Genomic DNA, 14527 nt, shown 5'->3' on the forward strand with positions numbered 1-14527 from the left:
TGAAAGAAGGGGCGGGGTTTACCATTAGTAAAGGAATTCAACCAACCAGGGCTCACCAATTATTAAAACCCCACAATGGCTATTTAGTTTTTAACCCTAAAATTGATGCTGCTCGACTAACATATATAATTATTTTCCAACAATGGGAAAAAAAAACTAAACTGTAGGCTATTTAATTAACTTTAGCCTACTTCCCCCCCCCCCCCCCATTCCTTTACAGCAATGGACCAAACTTTCTGCCCTAATTAGCCTACTCAGACCGAGACAAGAGTTGTTCCATGTCAAATACTGAAGCAGAGTTACCCTGGAGAAAATCTATTAGGGTGAGTCAGATAAAAAGTCATTAACAAAACTCCTAGTGAAGTCAATTCGGGGCGGAGTCAATTGAGCGCCGCTCCAAATAGGTCAATAACGAATAGGTCAAAAACGTTTTAGACGTTTCACCTATGAATTATCAGTTGTTTTATGACCGACTTAACGTTTCTTTTTAAATATCAATACAACTGTTTTTATTGCATTTAAATGTATTTATTACTGATTATTTAAATAGCCTACATTTAATTGAATTTATATAGCAATTGAAATCGTTTTGTTCAGTATTCTGAAGTTTAATTTGTATTAAAACGATAGCTGTTTTTCCAAACTCATGAACACATGGAAAACCTCAAACATCTAGAGAAAAAAAGTATGCATTGCACATATAATGCAGCTTTGATATTAGTAGGTCTACTCACCATTTTTTTTTTTTTTTAATCAACACTTTTAGTAGACCCAAACTTCTGAAATTTAGAATCCGAATCAGCTTTATTGGACAGGTATGCTTAAACACACAAGGAATTTAACTTTGGTAAACTGTGCTCTTTGTACAAAGGTATAATATTAAATATCAACAATAAACACAAAATTTAAAAAAAAATAAGCAAAGACTAATATGTACAAGGCTAAATAAGATAATATAAGATAATGGTGCAGTGGTGAGTAGTGCAAAGACGCTGAAGTAAACATGAAGTAGTTTTACAGTACTTACATTAAAAAATGTGTGTATATGATCATTTAAATTAAATAATATATGTATATTCTGCTCAGTAAATTCTAACATTGTATATATATGTTCATTCACAGCGACAGTTTCGTTCGAGTCCGCTACACGACGTTATAATGAGAATATTTGTCTTCATATCAATGCTATGTGTAATCCAATGGAATGACAACATCCACAAAAGAGAGGAGAACAACATACTGACCAACAGAAAACACAATGCAGACGTTGAATTAGAGCACGGAGATCGTAGTGGTCACGTGCAGACACTCCGTGCAGCAGTAACAGGATACAAACACCACTCCCCCTCCTCAAGGTGAATTCTCCGGACAATATCTGGGTCGTTCTCACATCAGCTCAGTTGGACTTGCTGCGGAAAATATACAAATGGTCTGGCTGGAGAAACTCCGGGTGAAGTCCGAGCAACAAATTGGACCGTTTGTGTTCACCTATACAGCCCCCCTGGGAAATATCAGGAGTGTGAAATCCCTAATAGACCAAATGTGATCGGTCGACTGATTTGATTTCTGTGCACATAATGAAACTTCTTTTTCACTTTGCCACTGAAGAGTGACTGAAGTTGTCCCATTTAATGCTACAGTACGTGATATCATGTTGACATGTGTTCATTTCCAGTAATTGTTACTAATGTAAAGTTAATGTATTTTAAGAACTCTCTCTATCAATACAATAACTATCCATCATCTCTAAACAGTGAAGTTAGTACAATCAGAGCGGAAAATACTGATTCTGCAAAACATTTGGCACCAGTTTATTCATCATTTTTAACTTACACAAACTTGATGACATTTTTGCCAAGAATTTCAGTGCAGTTATAAAAAAAAAAAACGTGCATCCTAAATATATAGTGACAAAAGTCTTTGTGTCTTATTCCTCCACACAAAAAAAGAGCAGAACTGCATGGTGTTCTCGTGGTTTTGAGGCGAAAAGTAAAAACTACTTTTATTTACACAGACAATTAACAATGCTGCCTCCTTGTTACATCACCCAAATGTGAACTTTAAAAGGATGAACCTTCAGCTAGAACAAAAATAAATTGCAAATGTTCAACAACAAAAGATCACCAAGTTGCATGAAAACTCAATCAACACACACACACAACACAATCATTTACGCAAACATTGCCTAGAAAAACAATAGCTGCTTTCACACAGAAGAGGAAAAAAAAGGATGGGGCACTGGGAGGACTGTCCCACAACACACGTGAAAAATAACAAAAGTGAAGGTTAGACTCATGTGAAAATGATTTTGTAAAAACCTAGCAGTTATGTCAGTCAGCTCTAGAAAAAATAGATTCTTTCTTTCTAATATTTCTAACTTTCCAAAATGTTTGATGGCAGTCTTTCTAGCGCCCCAGGTGGCAGCACAGCATACGGGAAACAAAAAAGCACTTCTGGTTATTAAAGTCAAAACCAACAGGGTCAAGGTGAATATGGAACATCAGATAAGTGAAGGAGACAAAGATTGGACGATGAACTGTGACACCACATCAACATGTTAGGGCAAACAGGTGAGAGATCTGGAGAAAACAAACAGACAAAGCACAACAGGGAAACACACTTGGGTTAAACAGCAATGGATCACAGACAGGAGAGGAAAGACACACAGAATGAGCATCTATCACCTTACACTCAACCATTGAGTGAGGACGTGCCGTATGCTACCAAAAACTAATGAGAGACACACAACATGCAGGTCCAACCGGGCCTCCATAGTTTGTCCACCTCACAGCTACATCGCAGCTACCAAGGCTAACATAGCTGCGATTGATTGTAAGCATAGTTTTAGCTTACCTGCTCTGCCTCCAGTGTCTTTCAGGATTTATTTTAACAATCTTGTTTATAAAGCTCTTTTGTACGTTCCAAGTTTCAGTCAGACTGCAAACAATCATCAGTGGATAGAGAGAAAGTCTGTTTAAATCCTTTAATGTGTTTTGGTATGTTGACGTACTAGTTTTTAATTCTTTGCTGCAAGTTTTAGAAAACATCTACTTGCAGACAGTGACAGTTTTAAAAAAATGACTAAAGATTGACTGGATGAAATCAAATGTAACTGATAGAGAACAATGTAGACTTGCTGTTCACTTGGATGGACGAGATCATTTCAGCGAGAATTTAAACTTATTTGGAAGCATGAAATAAATAAATTGAGACTAATGGCTAACGGAAACGAAGAAAAGATATCACTAAATACATCATTTGCTGTTTGAGAAATGTTGAGTAATATTGCCCTGTTTTAGACATACATGGTACATATTTTTTTGGGAGGATTCTTAAACAATTTACTTTTCACAAGGGATAGTTAACATTACTCTACATTCTCAACCATCCTTGTGTGAACCACCGATCTTCTGTTACGCTCTTCAACTTTGGGAAAGGATTGTAGACTGTGTAATCAGTCTATAGAGTAATAAGAGCTCTGCATCCAAATCCAACAAGTTTAATGAGATAATGTCTAAAACAGCCCAATCATTGTTTTTTTTGCATTAAATGTTCTGTAAAAACACTTTCCTTATTGGCACACACCTTTTGGATATCAACCAATGTATCAGTTGGGCTCTCATGAAGTTTATTTGATTTAAGATATGCAACGATTGTCTTTCCAATTACATGTATATAATGCCAATCTTACAATGTATATGCCCTCTGCCTTTCTAAAAGCCTCCACATTTTCAAAGCACAATAGTCGACAAATCCTTAGCACGGAGCCAGAGAAACAAACACCAGATCCTACTAGTTGACCAGAGAGGGGTTTTTTTTGTAGTATGTAGCAGCACTGATGGATCCTACACACACAATCCATGCAGCAGTGACACAAAGTACACTTCACTGAAAGAAAAAACACACAACAAGCAAGAGGAGAACATACACCAGGATATCAAACAGTGTTGTTGGACTTTTGTCTGTCAAAATAGTTTCAATTCAGATAAATAATTTAGGCAATAAATAGTTCCCCAACACAAGGGGAAGTATAAAACCTATATAAAAATAGAAAAGGCATCATAGTTTAAATATACATCTCACTGTCTTGCTTCTAAGCTCTTAAAAAAACAGATGTTTCTATGCAGCTAACAGTTTTGTCTTGAGCAATTTTGGCATGTATACGAGTTCTCCAATCACAGAAGATGTGGCTGTGGGATGTTCATCTTAAAAATGGCTTAGGCTGATGGTTTGTTTTCATAGCCTCATAAGGCCCCGGACCTGTTACTCAATCTGCAGGAGGCGCATCGCCAAATCTGTTTGTTTAGTTGGGACTCCCTAACACCATGGTTCTTTGTGAGGAATTGAAAAGGTGTGAGCCAGAGTGTGTGTGGCAATGATGGGTGTTTAAGTCCATTTGTATTGGGTCACTTCAACTTCTATCATGTCAACATATTCTGGTTTGATAGTAGGGAGCAGCAGCTTCCAGAGAAAAGGAGAAACAGCTCTCCTGTGACAGTCAAGAGCTTACTAAAGCATGAATGGCTGTCTGTAAAAACAACACCCATGTTGGAGTAATAACCTGTTTAGAGTGAGTCTTCTGCTTAGTCCAACAAGACAAAGTGTTTCCTTACCTTCTAATTCAAACAATTCCTTAGTTTCAATTGTATTAGCAATGCGTGCCTTACTAGCCCTTACAATGTTTGTATTCAACAGAACCAAATGTGTACCATCCACATGAGCCAAATCTTTAAACGTATCTAAACATATGCCTGAGAAAAGTAAATGGAAACATCTATCTGAGTACAACAGCCTCTCACTTTCTCCATCTAACAGGATGTGTTTTGCAATATGTACCATGCATGATTTGGTGGGGCTCCTCCTTATAAAAAAATATAGGCTTCTTTACCTTTCCTTACCCTGAACAGTCCAATGTATGTACCACATCCATTGGCTCCATTTCACAAGGTAAAACAGACACCTAATATACACAAGAAGCAGTAACACAGATTTTGGTTTGTGACAATGCCAAAGAAAACCTATGAATTATTCTGGTTTCCTTATCTATAGAAGCTCTGTGTTTTCCAGACTTTTATTCAGAGTCTGGGCGGTGCAAGGGATGGTCAACACGAAGAACAATAAAAGGCATCAATTTGACTCCTGAATGTCAATATGCAACACATCCTAACAATCAACCCATATGTGCATTATGTACCACAGCAAACTGATTACATTTCAACTTAAATAAAAATACACCTGTTTGTCTTATTTGTTCAAACAATAACAAAGTGCATAAACCACACAAAACACAGAAGGAATCCAGTATAGCTTGAAAAATCTTGCATATAGCTTCAAGTGTCTCTTTGCCTGGACATGTTAGAGTCATGACCAGGGGAGGCAGCGCAGCCTCATCACCTTTAATGCACAGACTCGTTCTGACTGACTGCTCTCAGTTGATTAATCATACTCCACTTACCATAACACCACCCTGCCTAACTAAGTCTGCAGTGCCTCGCACCTTCAGTAGGGCTTGCTGTCGTTCTTTGAGCGCTTCAGCTGCACCTTCAGCCTCTTCATGCCGATCTGGAAACCATTCATTGACTGGATGGCTGCCTGTGATGACACAGGGTTGTCATAGCTCACAAAGCCTGAAGGAGAAATGACAACACTCAGAATGGAAACAGAAGATAGATTTAAACATAACAAACTCTGATTGTAAGGACTAAACCCATAATAAGTTTCTGTGACAGTATTTTAACATTTTGGGCGTAATACTTCATAATAGGACAGGAACATTGTAAAGGGATTTGTCGCGCTAAATGTTTCTTATTGGTCAAGAACTAATCTCGACCTCTCTCTCAACACCATCGTTATTTTCCCTTCTCAAGCTGCTGGTCAGGTTGTACACAGGACATGCACAGAAAAGGAAGTCTTGGTTGGAAATCGTTATTACTAACCGCTAGCTTAACTGAAAACCCTTATAGTGGAGCCGTTGCTCCTGAAGGCATAAATTGTACTATACAATAAAAGCTGATTTGTGTCTATATCCTCTAGTCCAGTGTTTCAGTTTAAGGAATGACCCTGTAAACTGGCAACTTTCAGTCAAATACTTCCTGTACATGGCTGTAGTTGTGTTTGTTTTTCTTTTAATACATATCTGGTCAGCTTATTTTGACATTGTAATTAAAACTAAACAAATTGATCTAAACAGGGCATATCTTTCATTATTTGAGTGAACTCACCAAAACACTTGCTCAGGTTTGTCTGTTTGTCAATGAAGACTTTAGCAGATATGACATTTCCGAAAGGCATGAACATCTGGAGCAGGTCTTGGTCACCAAACTCCTGGGGCAGGTGGTAAATGAACAAGTTGGCACCCTCTGGACCTGCCAATGAATTAACCATTTTTACCAAACAGACAAACATTACAAACAATCCTGTTTTCACAATTTGAAGAATGTATGACCCATTTAATGTAAAATATGATCCTGCGGCCTGTTGAACCAGCTACCTGGAAGTTTGAAGTCCACACTAAACTTCATGTTGAAACTGGTAAGTTTGTTACTTAAGTTGTCTCATAATGATTTTTCCCCATTGAGACCTAAGGTTCATCTTAAGTCGTAGAGCGTAACGTCCGAAGTACTAACCAAAATATTGTGGCAGAAATGACATTCTAACTTCACGCGACCAATCAGGGAAAAGCATTTATCTTAATGCAGTGTTTGTTACATTGTTTCCTCTCGTGTCTAATTGTCTCAGAGTGACGTTTATCCACAAACACAATGATGAGGTCATACTAAAGCCTACATCCTTAATCTACAGTTAGGGTAAAATAACAACAGTGACATTAAGTGGTAAAATCGTCAACAACTACTAACTCTGTAATTGGGCAGATTAAAGTATCTCCGGCTCCACTCATGGAAAACAAAAAGCAGGAGTAAAATCAAATCTGAAGGCTGTAATCAATCACAAGACAACACCAAAACGCAGGTAAAACTCCTCCTCATCCTCCAAGTTATCCTACCTTTTAAAACATTCACCATAAAAATAGTATTTCACTTTTCAACATAAAAAATACAAACCCTCTTTCTGTGTTAAAGCAGCAATAGAATAGAAGTTTATACACCATCTGAAGCACTACAAGAAAGCCAGACAGACCATTATGACTGTCCTCATCCTCGCTAGTCTTCACCAGAATTACTAGTAAGTGAAACAAATTATTCATACTTTGGCCTTCAAATGTTACGCTCAAACTGCATAGTTTCTTGTAGGAGCAGCGCTGTTTCTGCAGTATTTAGTTTTTCAGCAGTGGGTAACCACATTCAGAATCAGAATCTGATTTTATTGCCAAGTACATTTACACATACAAGGAATTTGACTTGGTGTTTTGCCTGTTTCAGAGACAGGCCGTTGACATGATTATGTGAGGTTATGTCAGAGAGAAGGTTGTGATGTCTTACCGGTGCTGTAACTGTCCCCAGCTGAAGCAGCAGATTTAAAAGAAGACATAATTCTTAGAAGGTGAGACCAACACACAGCACAAACATCTCTACCATCCTGTCCACAACAGTTCTCAAACAAGACAGAATGAGACGGTGGAAACCCCTCATTATAAAGTATTAAAGCTGTTTGAGGTCAAGCATTGAGTAAATCTAGAGACACAAAAACTCCTGAAAACTTCCTGAAATTTTACGGGTGAGCTGCATGTGTGAATACAAGAAAGCTGAAATCGTCACTGACTTCATCCAGTAGTTTATTTTCTGTCCCCTTGTTAAATATCATTCATGAAGTTGGGGTAAATTTGATGCATGTATTCAGGGTGAGCTGAAATATTCAGGAATTCTTCCTAAGTTACTTCTTCACACATGCACCTCACAGCGCGAGGCTATCCCTCTCAGACCAGGTGTGCTGGGATCATCTCAGGAGGTAAGATATGATATATAAAAAGAAAAAGAATCAACAGAGGCAGATGCCATGATGAGAATTTTTATCTTCATATCAATGCTTTGTGTAGTTCGACATTGTAGCGGTATCAACCAAAAAGTGGAGAAGAACATAATGACGATTAGAAAACAATGAAACAGTTTCATTTGGTCACAACTCTGACATTAAAAAAGAAAAATACGTTTGATGGTTTATATTTTTCTAAAGTAGCGCATGCATTCACAACCTTCTAATCCAATCATCCTGCTTTTTTTTTTGCAGCAGCAGCAGACTGTGTTTGACTATCCTCCAATTATTTAATACACCTAACTTTTTTAAGTAAGGGAACTCATTGTTTTATTATCCTGCATGATCATTTCCTGTTTAAGTGAAAAGAGAAAAAGAAACAACATGTAATGAGACACTCAACTCATAATACGTTACATGTCAATATATCGAAAGGCTTCGACACGGTTTTATCATGATTTTCAAATTTTTATAAAGCATTTAGATGGAAGTCAATTAATGTATAGATATGATTCTTTTAGTTAAATTATCTGATGATAAAAACACAAAATATGGTATTGAGGCAAAGAAAACTTTCTGAAATTAAAACTTAATTAAATTAAAACTTTCTGAAATTAACTAAAATTAACTAACTTGTAAATCAGCCGAAATCCTTAAAACGTAGCTGCAGGTTTAAAAAAAAAAAAAAAAACGTGGGGAGGAGGGGTCACATCCCCCTTTGCAGCCTATGGTAGTGCCATTTGACATGCTTCATCATGAAGGATGTTTATCAGTCTCTTACAATATTTGGATTTTTTTTTTCTTTTCTACTCATCTTGCTCCTGCACTCCTGCACGGGGGGTGCCCCCCCCCACTCTGAAACAAGATGGCGCATTTTCATCCTCAAAATATTCACTTGCTTCTGACGTGTCTGTACGCCTCTCTTCTTCAGCAAATGAGAACAAACAAGAGTCAAGTCCAAAGCAGATAGCGCTCTCTGCTGGTCAAAAACAAGTAACGCAATATGTATTTTGTGTCTCATCGATTTCAATTGTCCCTAATTTGTATTGATTTTTATTGTATATAGTGAGGGATCATTACATCCCCGCTCATGTGTACATGCAAACAGCTTCTTTATATAAAAGTAGACACACTTATTGTTTCTGATGCAATGGGATCGTTGCAGCAAATACTGTATATCTATATGCCTCAGATTGTAATTAGAACTTATCCTACTTGTTTGATTTTTTTAATGAAACTTGGCACCTTGATGATTAAAGATGATTGTTTTTAGTATATAAACAGTATTGTTATACAGAAAATAGCTATCTGTTTTCTTTTCACCTATTGAACATCTCCATTTACAGCTGTATTTTCTACCAAACACACACCCCTCTTCCCTCCCAGTCCTCAGAACTCACCTTCTTTTTGGCTGCCTGCTGCTGAGACGCTCTGCTGGGACAGCAGGCTCTGGTTATACAGGCTGGGGAGGGCAGCAGCAGCGTACTGCTGGATGCCTGAGTAGGCCTGGCTCAGTGCCTCCATGGTGCTTCCTGAGCCATTGGATAGGCCTCCAGAGCTAAGACTACCATTCAGAGCTGCCATGCCTGGAGAGTTATCAGAAAAACAAAAATGCAAAGAGTTCATTGTAAGCTCTTAGCACTGTGGGTTTCTCTCCATCTCTGTAGCTAAAAAGAATTAACAATGTAAAAAGGGGCTGGCTGTAATTACAATAAGTTAGTAGTTAGCCTGCACTATGTTTGAATTCTAGCTGCTGTATTAACAGCATTACATTGAGAAACAGATGGTGCATTACCCATTAACAAAGACTTTCCCAAGGACCTTGTCTATTCTAGTCTTTATGTACAAATAGTTTGGATGGAGTTGTTGTGCCCTCCCATTGTCTGGATTGTTACTTGTAAAGTATTCATGAAACTGTCTTAAATCTGTGTCTTTCTCATTTTGACATTCTGATAAAATAATTCATTCAAATAGTGAAGTTGTGTTTCTCACACATAGATGATACCTGGGCGGGCCGCCCAAGTATACTTACAGCCGCCCAAGAATATTTCCGACCTATTCTTATTTATTCATAAAATTGCCGCAAGTTTGCGTGCGAGGGAGGGCAGGGGAGAGATAGAGCGCTCGAGAGAGAGTGCAGGTGCATAAGTAACTTCACTGAGCGCACAGAATTTAAACTTTGCCTCAGCCCCCGGCGGCTCCGTGCAACATAACAAAAGTCCCGTTAAATAAAGTCCCTCTTGACTCCAAAACCAAAAACGCAGACTCACATCAGCTTCAGAGAGAGAAGGAGAGAGGGGGAGTGATAAGGTCCACTCTCCTTAAATCCCTCCTCTTGCAATCGGTATGTTACAACTTTGCAAGTGTGACTGCGCCCTAAATGTTTGCAAAGAATTCCACTCTGGGAACCAAACTTCTAAATTATGAAAGGGGGAGGATTTAGCCCTAGGCATAATATTATAGTACTATGCATGCATTGATGGACTTCTCCTAGATCAATTAGATCGAAGAACTAACAAGAACTGACTTGAAGTAATGTGAAATGTGACATAGGTGTGGAGGGATGTAATACTGTATGTTGGTGTATTGTAGGCATAAGGATTGGTACCTGCCAGGGAGCCCATGTTAAGGCCTGCTCCAGCACCAGCAACCAGAGACTGCAGCGCCCCCAAGGAAGCAATGGTGTTCACTGAGGAGTTGCTGCTGGAGGTGGGGGACGACCCTGCAGGTAGAATAATTAATTTCATGTATTTAATTTGTAAAGGGACCATGTACAATGATAAACATAAAGCGCATTCACACTTGCACAAAATCCTGAAAAACTCCTGAAGTTTTCAGGGTGAGCCGCATGTGTGAACCACACGTCAACATTTATTACTCAGAGGTTATCCGGAGTTTCTTGTACCAGCCCCCCAACTATTTTTACACAGAAAGTCCGAATGAGCTGATGTGAGAACACAGGACAGTAAATCAGGACAATTTATCTGGTGCAAGTGGGAGGTTGTGGTGACGTTTATTCCTTGCAATGACACTATGCATGCAACTGGTACGATCTCTGTGCACATAATTAAACCACTGCATTAAGTTTTATGTTTGCCAGGATGTTCTTATCCGCTCTTTTGTTGATATTGTGATTCCCCACAAACTACATGTAGCATTAATATAAAGGCAAATATTTCCATTAAAGCGTCATATTATATTTATTATACATATTATTATACTGGGGCGGCAGTAGCTCAGTCTGTAGGGACTTGGGACTCCAAAAAACTGCTCTGGAGCACTCGCTGTGGGCAGCCCCCCTCACTCTGAGACCTCTCCATTAGTGCATGTCCACAGGATCCTGTTTGTGCATGTGCATGTGTGTGTAGCATGTTAATTAGAGTGTAAAACTGAATTTCCCCTCGCGGGATTAATAAAGGATAAATTATTATTATTATTATGTAGGACACTCTGCTGCATTATCATCAGTACTGTGTTGTTCTTTTTACGTCATCTGACTGGAGTAGTTTCACACTGTGAGGTGTATGTGTGAACAACTAGATCAGGAAGATTTGAGAAGCAATCCTCCTGAAATTCTTTAGAAATTTTCAGGACTGCATATGTGAAAACAGCTATTGTTAAAAGAACATCACAGAAAAAGCAATGTAGCTGTACATCACAATCAGAAACCCGAAAGTGTTATTTAAATTAAAAGCAGTGGTATAAAATCATTGGTTATAGAGTTCAGCAGATTTACAGTTATGATTAACGCCGAGGTCATGCAAATGTCATGAGTGGAAAAAAAAGGCAAAGGGAAAGAAGGAACCATTTGAAATGTAAACACAGTGACGTCCAGTGATGCGAGCGCAGATGTCCCTGTGTTTACAAGTTGAAGGAAAGGTTATTTATTTTGTTTTGATTAGTTTTAGGAAATAGACAGGCTGAAATTGCCATGTGGTTCTTGACGAATAAAAAACGTTAATTCCACAAGTTTGATCTTTTATTTTATAAAGGTTTTGGCAAGGACTTGTTCAAGTTATTTCATTGTAATTATTATTTACTTATTTTTGATTTGGTTTACAGAAACAGATGCCATGTGGTTCTTGACAAATAAAATGTGCTGGCCGCCGCCACCACACCTAAACGTTTAAACGCATTTTGGCCCAACGTGTAAACGTTTCGCAATTTGGTCAGTTTTGCACACCACTACTGGCAGCAGTGACAATATTTCTAGTGTTTAGAAACACTAGAGCATTACTGTATGATAAGAAACTGTTTTATTTATTTTTTTGTATTAGACATACAATACAGTTTATGTATATAAAATATACATAGAGAGTATGAAATATGTACTGTATGTATAAAATACAACATTAGAGAGTATGTTTAAGAGGTGAACTCACTGACAGTCTGTACTTGTCCTAAACTGTACAGCCATATATATAAATATATTTACCTGAACTTGTTAATGCACTTAGAGGGCTACTAGATGTTGTCATGGTGTTGGTTCCTGTGGGCGTGGCCTGTGTGGCAGTTGCTGCTGCTGCTAAAGCAGCCAGGTTCTGCATGGCATGAAGACCTGAAAACAGACACAGAGGATTAAGATGGAGACTTCAGCTACACTCCCCATCAGGATTGCTCACTAGTTGACAGTTGCTTTAATAATTTAAAAGTTTGTGTGTAAAGTTTTGAAATGGTTTGCTGCAGCCTGACAGTTCCTGCTGATCTCTCTTTCTAAGTGTTTTAGTTGATTTGTTGCATTGATTGAAAAACTTATTCTGTATTGTTGAATATTCTGTATTAACCTTTTCTATGGAGCACTTCTCTCCCCTAATAAAAACTTTGTAAACCCGCTTGTGAATCAGATCAATCAAAAAGGAGATTATAGCAATTATTGCTGTCACTTGCTGAAATAAAATTCTAATTAACAACTGAGTTTTGTTTACTTGTTTCCCAGGAGACAGAGTAAAAAAAAATGTCCTTTAAGGGCTTCAATAGAACACTGCTGTAGATAAAAGCAGTTTTAAAGTCCTGGGGCCTGATTTACTAAGGTCCCAAGTAAGGAGTACTAAATTGCGTGTTCGTTTCAACAAATTGCACGTTTGGTTGGTAGGCGTTTTGCGGGTGATCTACCAAAAAAATTTGCGTGAATGACACAAGGTGTAAACCTTGTGGAGGCGGTACTATTTAAGTTAGGTTTTTGCGTGTTCTACTGGTTTACATCACGGAGAGTTTGGACAGAAAGCAGGATGACTGCAAGCGCAAAATAGGTATCAGTGAGAGAGGCAAATAAACGTACAGTATTTTTGAGTTATAGGAGATAAATCTGAATATTACAAAAAGAAAATTTGGCTTATAAGAAAACCTTGGCATTAAACAGGGCCTCTCTTTTCTTCCCTTAATCTCTCTACACTCGCCGTTGTTGTGCAACAGACAGCTGGCCAGCGCTGTATCTGATCAGACAGAAATGCTATGGAGAGCGGTATCGAAGACGGGGGTACAAACAGTGGTGAGGTCCCCCAATCAAAGCGTCCTACAGAGTAGCAGCAGCTTTATAATGTTGGTGAAAAGGGGGAAATAGGAAGACATAAACGTCAATGTTGAAATTCTTTAGAATGCAGAGGCTGTGAATGTTCAGTTTTGTTTAAATAGGCAACAATATAGTTTAATCATGGTGTTTCCTGCTGTCATTCCAAACATATTAACATGGGGAATAAAGCGATCTGTATGTCTTCTTTTGTTGCGCTTATGTCTCCTCCTAACTTCAATAACAGCAGTCTGTTGTGTGTAACACTGGTCTCCTGGGTTAGCACGTTCTTTTCAAAGGTGTTAAACTCAGACACCATCACAATCACCTCAGTCTTTTTGTCCACTTGGTAAATCACAATGCGTGTACTAACTTAACTTGTTTGCATTTTCTCCTTTCTAGGGCAGAAACGCCCCATATTGAATATTCATTAAAGGTCCCATATTATGCTTTTTCTGGTTTTATATGCTCTTTAGTGTGTTTTCCAAGTGTCCTGTGCATGTTTAAGCACATCTATTTGCAAAAATTCAAAGTCCGCGGAAACGCAGCTTCTCCTACTTCCTCCTGTTAGCTGTAGCATTAGCTGCATGTAACGCTCAGTTCTAGCCCCCCTCGATAAAAATTTGTCAGTCCGACGTCATTGTCAGTGTGAGATCAGTGATCTAAGTCCATTGGCTCGTTGTGGCAAGCCCAGCAGCTCATGTTGCACGCCCGTTAAATCTGTAGTAGCCCACGATATGCCGTAGCCTGCAGTAGCACAGTAGTGCTAAGGTGCTAATGTTTATGCTCCCCTTGGACGGAGCCAGTGGCTGCATTCCCAGTATGGTAAAAGAGGCGTGACATTTCCGAGAAGCGTGCTGAGCAACTGACCAATAACGACAGAGCGGATCGGCAGACCAATCAGAGCAGACTTGGCCCACGGGGGGTCTAACAGTGGGGGCTCAACAGAGTGTAGCTGACGGACTCAGAGTGTAGAGGGAGCAAGGAGGAGCAGTACATGAAAACAGACACTTTTTTCAGACTTTAGCTATTGTGAACGTACAAAAGTAGTTACATAGATTAAATATATGAACCCCAAAAAGGGCAGAATAT

The 14527-nt window shown here is 38.6% G+C and overlaps 1 protein-coding gene across 14 annotated transcripts in view; it reads right to left on the minus strand.

Moving 5' to 3' along the window:
- Positions 1-1795: 1795 nt before the first annotated feature.
- The window catches only part of celf1 (cugbp, Elav-like family member 1), a 33203-nt gene continuing 20471 nt past the window's right edge, over positions 1796-14527 (minus strand). For 4 of the 14 annotated variants that reach the window (XM_065953204.1, XM_029278792.2, XM_065953207.1 and 1 more), the window contains 7 exons: positions 12365-12487; positions 10538-10651; positions 9330-9515; positions 7440-7460; positions 6222-6365; positions 5456-5627; positions 1796-2579 (listed from right to left, as the gene is read on the minus strand). In XM_065953204.1, the coding sequence (XP_065809276.1) occupies positions 5500-5627; positions 6222-6365; positions 7440-7460; positions 9330-9515; positions 10538-10651; positions 12365-12487 (716 nt within the window). In that variant the 3' untranslated portion in view covers positions 1796-2579; positions 5456-5499. The remainder of the gene's footprint in view (positions 2580-5455; positions 5628-6221; positions 6366-7439; positions 7461-9329; positions 9516-10537; positions 10652-12364; positions 12488-14527) is intronic. The other 10 variants (XM_065953206.1, XM_065953205.1, XM_065953209.1 and 7 more) reach the window with 6 other exon arrangements.

This window comes from Labrus bergylta, chromosome 3, assembly GCF_963930695.1.
Source record: "Labrus bergylta chromosome 3, fLabBer1.1, whole genome shotgun sequence".
NCBI lineage: Eukaryota > Metazoa > Chordata > Actinopteri > Labriformes > Labridae > Labrus > Labrus bergylta.